Source organism: Triticum dicoccoides, chromosome 3B, assembly GCF_002162155.2.
Source record: "Triticum dicoccoides isolate Atlit2015 ecotype Zavitan chromosome 3B, WEW_v2.0, whole genome shotgun sequence".
NCBI lineage: Eukaryota > Viridiplantae > Streptophyta > Magnoliopsida > Poales > Poaceae > Triticum > Triticum dicoccoides.
The window spans coordinates 230,595,281-230,601,461 of record NC_041385.1 but is presented as its reverse complement, the minus strand read 5'-3'; the positions used below and the strand labels follow the sequence as shown (position 1 = coordinate 230,601,461).

At 47.6% G+C, this 6,181-nt stretch overlaps 1 protein-coding gene across 1 annotated transcript in view; it reads left to right on the top strand.

The window, feature by feature from the left end:
* Positions 1–2,300: 2,300 nt before the first annotated feature.
* The window catches only part of LOC119275669, an 11,187-nt gene continuing 7,306 nt past the window's right edge, over positions 2,301–6,181 (top strand). The window contains exons 1-3 of the mRNA XM_037556560.1: positions 2,301–2,637; positions 2,737–2,804; positions 5,586–5,704. Of these exons, the coding sequence (XP_037412457.1) occupies positions 2,448–2,637; positions 2,737–2,804; positions 5,586–5,704 (377 nt within the window). The 5' untranslated portion in view covers positions 2,301–2,447. The remainder of the gene's footprint in view (positions 2,638–2,736; positions 2,805–5,585; positions 5,705–6,181) is intronic.

Genomic DNA, 6,181 nt, shown 5'->3' with positions numbered 1-6,181 from the left:
ACACGGTTAACAATAGTTGATGTGTGTTCTAGGCGCCCCTTCCCATGTATATATAGGTGGGAGGGGGAGGGGAGCAGCCTTGGGGCGCCCCAAGTAGGAGGAATCCTACTTGGGGCCTAGTCCAATTCGGCCCCCCTTACCATATTTTTCGGAGGGGGAAGGAAGGAGGGAAGGAAGGGGGAGGCTGTATCCCTCCCCTTCCTTGTTTCTTCCCTCTTTCCTTCCTCCACTGGTTCGGCCCATATGGGTGGCGCAGCAGCCCCTGCTGGCTGCTGCGTTTCCCCTCTTGGCCCAATAGGCCCATATCTTTGCCGGGGGGTGCCCGGAACCCCTTCCGATGACCCGATATGTACCTGGTACCCTCTGGAACACTTCCGGTGTCTGAATACTATCGTCCTATATATCAATCTTTACCTCTCGACCATTTCGAGACTCCTCGTCATGTCCGTGATCTCATTGGGGACTCCAAACAACATTTGGTCACCAAATCACATAACTCATATAATACAAAATCGTCATCGAACGTTAAGCGTGCGGACCCTACGGGTTCGAGAACTATGTAGACATGACCGAGACACCTCTCAGGTCAATAACCAATAGCGGAACCTGGATGCTCATATTGGCTCCCACATATTCTACGAAGATCTTTATCGGTCGAACCGTTATGACAACATATGTTATTCCCTCTGTCATCGGTATGTTACTTGCCCGAGATTCGATCGTCGGTATCTTCATACCTAGTTCAATCTTGTTACCGGCAAGTCTCTTTACTCGTTCCGTAATACATCATCCTGCAACTAACTTATTTGTCACTTTGCTTGCAAGGCTTCTTATGATGTGTATTACCGAGAGGGTCCAGAAACACCTCTCCGGTAATTGGAGTGCCAAATCCTAATCTCGATCTATGCCAACCCAACAAACACCTTCGGAGATACCTGTAGAGCATCTTTATAATCACCCAGTTACGTTGTGACGTTTGATAGCATATAAGGCATTCCTCCGGTATCCAGGAGTTGCATAATCTCGTAGTCGAAGGAATATGTATTTGACATGAAGAAAACAATAGCAATAAAACTAAAAAATCATTATGGTAAGCTAATGGAATGATGTGATCTCGTTTATCAAATGACAACATATGTCTATGGTTAGGAAACTTAACCATCTTTGATCAACGAGCTAGTCTAGTAGAGGCTTACTAGGGATACATTATTTTGTCTATGTATCCACACATGTATCAAGTTTCTGGTTAATAGAATTCTAGCATGAATAATAAACATTTATCATGAAATAAGGAAATATAAAATAACGACTTTATTATTGCCTCTAGGGCATATTTCGTTCATCCCCTGCCAAGGCCGAGCCGGAGCAGACCCCCATCGAGCGCTACTCGTGGACCAGGGTGGTGTGCGAGTGGGTCAATGCGCCACCAGTCTGGACGGGGGCGACGGAGGGGCAGGAGCGGGCCTACCTCAAGCAATGGTGCCAGTGAAGGCTGGCCGAGGAGCGCCGTGAGGGCGAGCACCTCGAGCAACTGGAGCGTGATGTAGAGGAGGAGCGCCGCGAGGCGGAGGAGGAGGAGCGCCGTGCGTGGGACGGGGCAGCCCAGCCGGCGGCGGTGCAACCAGCGGCGAAGGATGTCACCGCAGCCTGGGAGACGGCGTTCCCTTGGGCCGGCCCGACGCCGACGCTGATCGACTTCACCGGCCCTGATGACGACGACGATGAGGATGCCTTGGACAACACGCCTCCTCGTAGTTTTAAGTTTATTTAGTGTTTAGTTAATGTAAATGTGGATGCATGGACTCTCGGCGTCCTTTGTGACCGGAAATAATGTTTAATTAATGTTTTTCTATTTTCACAATATTGGTGTTATATTTTTTCACACGACTTAAGAAATGTGTCGGGCCAGCGTCGGGCGCATGCGGCGACCCAAACGCGAAAGCGGACATGGGTGTCTGCCGGGCCAATCCAAACAGACAAAAACGAACAAAATCGCCGTCTGTCTGTCTGTTTGGGTCAGCGCGTTGGAGTTGCTCTAAGCACATCCAAATGTGGTACATTGACCTTGGAAGTAAAAAGATTTTGAAAATAAGCATCTATACACGTTCTGTGCACGCGATAGAGAGAGAACCTTTGCCCATTTTTTGCAGGTGCGGCGAGAAAACTACTACCTCGGATTTAGAGAGATCATCACAAAGCAAAAGGCCCACAAGAAGGCCCACCTGTCGGCTCCGCAAGAAAAGCCCCTGCCCTGTCACACCACCAGCACAGCCGCCCTCAAAATCAGCGCAACGCCCAAATCGATCGACCCACCCACCGAACAGGTAGATAGATCCCCTTGCCGATCCGATCCGTCCCGTCCCGGCCGCCGCCGCTCCCACCTCCTCCTTACCGCTTCGATCCCATTCACGCTCCACACTCCACTCCCGCCCGCTTCAAATCTCTTTATGTCCGCGCCCCCCATGGCTGCCAGCGCCCAGGAGCTTCCCCCGGCGGAGCAGGCTCCCTCCTTGGCGTTGGCGCTGGTGCCTCAGCCGCAGGCGCAGGCGCAGATTAAGCCGACCAGGGTCTCGCTGTCCTACGAGGAGATCTCCAAGCTCTTCTCCCTCCCAATCGCGGAGGCCGCCTCCATCCTAGGTAAACCGCCCACCCCGTCTCCTCTGACGGTGCCGGAATTCGCCGCTTTCGCTCGCGATTGCCTGGTACTGACTGGTAGGTGACCTTGCTGATCTGCAGGCGTTTGCACCAGCGTCCTCAAGAGGATATGCCGCACCCACGGTATTGTCAGATGGCCGTATCGAAAGGTGAAATCCTGTCTTGGTCTGCGGCTGGTTCCTGAAATCAGTTTTGTGCCTTGCTACTGTAGCATTAATGTTCATTTATTGCATGCTTAAGTGTACCTTTTCCCCCAGCTACATGTACCTGTGACAACATGGATGCTTGCTGTAAACACATGGACTAACTGAATCGAGGGATATCTTTTGGTGAATGCTTGCTGTAAACACAGGGACTAACCGAATCGGGAGATGTCTTTTGGTCACTATAAGAGTACGCAGCAACACAACGAAAATATGCCAGCAAAACACCTTGATAGAATTTTATAACTTAAATCAGTGAGTTATGTGGCTTGGATTAGAAATCCAGGCAGGCCGCCTTCTAAAAACCTGGACATTTAATAATGGTTTGTTGGTATATAGCTTCATGCCTGTAATATTGAGCTGGCCCATGCTGTTGCCAGCAATCAGTTGTTCTCGTATTGTGGAAGCTCTAACATCTAGCACCAACAGAGAAAACACTTCTGTGTAGTGATCACACCAAACCTCATATGTATAGTGTAAGCTGAATACACCTCAACCATGTTCTTGAACAGATTGGAAATTCTAGCTTGCTTTCCCAAAACCAAATGGATTCAAATAAAGATTTGAGAGTCAGAGGCGGAGCTTGAACCAAAATGCAGGGCAGATAAGTATCACAAAATTGTGCTCAAAATCATCATAAGTACTAGCTTGCCTACTCTTATCTGGTATATAGGTAGCAACAAATGATACTTGGTGGTGTGGTTTTAACTCGGGATGGGGAATTGTTGACACGCTGGCACTTGTAATCAATTTATTAAAAAGGGCAGCCCGGTACACGTAGCTCCTGCTTGTTCAGGGCCCGGGGAAGGGTCTGACCACTTTGGGTCTTTTGTAAGCAGCCTTTCCCTACATTTCTGCAAGAGGCTGTTTCCGGGACTCAAATCCGTGACCTCATGGTCAGGTCACTGCCGGAGCACCGTGCAGGCCAAACAGGGCCACGACCTCCCTTTCAAATGTGCACAAGATTAATTACTAGGTATAATTTGGCCCAGTCCAGCAGCAGTTAAAGCCCACTTGTAGCAATCAGCTGATCGATCTAGCAGAACACTGGTCCTGCTCGCTAACCGCCTTGCCCATTAGTCTGCGTACGCATCCATGCCTCCAGCCAGCCTCCATGAGTCCATGGTGAGGCGACCTGATCTCCTTGGTTCTCTTCATCCTGACCTGCTGCTCCTCCCCTTCTTCTTGACCAGCGGTTGGAGTGGCCATACGACCACCACACACACACCGGCATGCAGCATGGACGCACCCCACGCCCGAGGTTTTGCCTGGGCTTTCTTCTTGGCTTCTTGTCGGTTGGAGCCACACCTCCTGCACACCCACACGCCGGCAATGCACGCTGGCACGCAGCGCCCGACGCCCTAGACCACAGCCTAGACCCTTCGTTTCGGTTAGGTGTGTCTAATACACTGATGTCGTGTTTCTGATTAGTGCAAGCGCCCAAGTTCCAGTATGTCCTATTTTGAATGTCATGTAATGTATTTAGATGTTCTGGACTTCTTTTTAGGGGAGATGTTCTGGACTTTTGGTAATCTAGATGTCCACCACATCAGCTAATTTTTGTTTTGCGGGGAACCACCACATCGCATTATGAATGATGCAGTCTTTTTAAAAAAGAAAAGGGGCGGATGAAAAAAGTCGCATGGAATGATGTGAAAATTTTCTTTTGGAGTATATTGTGTGTTGGAGTTTGCCCCCCTCTCTTGCTTTGGTCACGCTCCGCCACTGCTCATGGTCACAAGGCAACAGTTTTAGTGCTGCGCCAAGGCTCCCCTTGTAATCATTTTATCAATGGCAAAAGTTGACCCACGATGTTCTGGTCTTTAAACTAGAAAAATCACCAAACGAGATGATTATATGGTTATACCAAGATAGCCCATTAGTTCTTAGCATCTATCAGGCCGGCTATTCGCGAGTCGGGTACCATGAAGTGGTCGGTTGTCCCGTGGATTTTTTGGGATGGTTTGAATTGGTTGATCTGTGAAGGGCAGCCCGGTGAACGTAGCTCCCACTTGCGCAGGGTCCGGGGAAGGGTCCGACCACTCTTTGCGGTATCCAGGGCTCGAACGCAGGTGGGCCGGGTATGCACTCATGCACCTAGCCATCTGACCAAAGCCCAGTTGTCAGATCTGGATACATTTATACTTTATATAGTATAGTAGTAGTATGGATATGGGTAAACATGAATGCTTTCATGCGCTTTATTTATTATGCTAAAAACATGTTTTATTTGTTTTTTTTTACACCTTTCAGTGTTGGAAATATCACTAAGTGAAATAGATGCCAAAAACTGTTAATATCAGCTGAGAGTAACTCAAACACCAACGGCTTTCCGTTTACATAAGGATGTGACTGCTGTAACAAAACTCAAGCAGTTATTAAGAGATGACTGGTGCTTCATACAACCTTTGCAAATAATCTTCTCCAAATTTATGCGTGGCTGGCTAGGCCGACACACAGCCTATCAGGAGTTCCACGGTGGCTGGCGTGTGGGCCAGCGTGCTTTGGTGTGAAATTTTGTGACGTGTTTTCCATTCGATTAGGCGACTAAGTGCTTGTGTACTCTTCCCAGCTGGCGTGTGGGCCTGGTCCATGGGCTGTGGAGCAGCCGCATATTAATAACATGCCTCCTTTTTAATGTAACATAATATATCCTAGTTCTGGCTTTCTTGCAACTCCTACAAAGTTAAATAATTTATATTATTACTTGGACCTTCATACTTGCAGATTGTTTCTGGGAAGGGTGATGACGCGAAAAATGCTGAAAGAGAGAAAGCCATGCAACTTCTTGAGTTGTCAAAAATTGCAAAACAAAAGGCTATAAGCTCTTCTGGTTCATTAGCGACGTGAGTACCTTTCCCTTGATATCTCCATGTATAAGAACTTATTCTCTCCCTTGTAGCAGTAAATCTCTCAAGGTACCAGGCTCATGCATTTGACTGTCACTGAATGTTAACTAGAAACGTTTTTTTTGACCTGCTGACCGTAGAACAATCGTTCTAGGGTAATTTCATTAACTAGAAACGTACACCCAGTAGCCTGAAGTAGAAGATTTTCAAAAACTAATACAACATACTGAGGTATTTATAACAGTTTGGCTGAAGTAGAAGATTTTTAGTATATTATAGTGCATTTAAGTGTTCTATTTAAGACATGACAAGTCCAATTTCTAGATTACTGCGAAGGAAGAATACTTAAGGTTAGCTTTTTATATGGCTCTGCTATCATATGTGCTTGGGAAGGCAATTATCTGCTATGGTACATACATATCTTGTTTACTAGAGCAATCTTGATTATTTTGGTTCAGGGGTGGTTCATGGCAC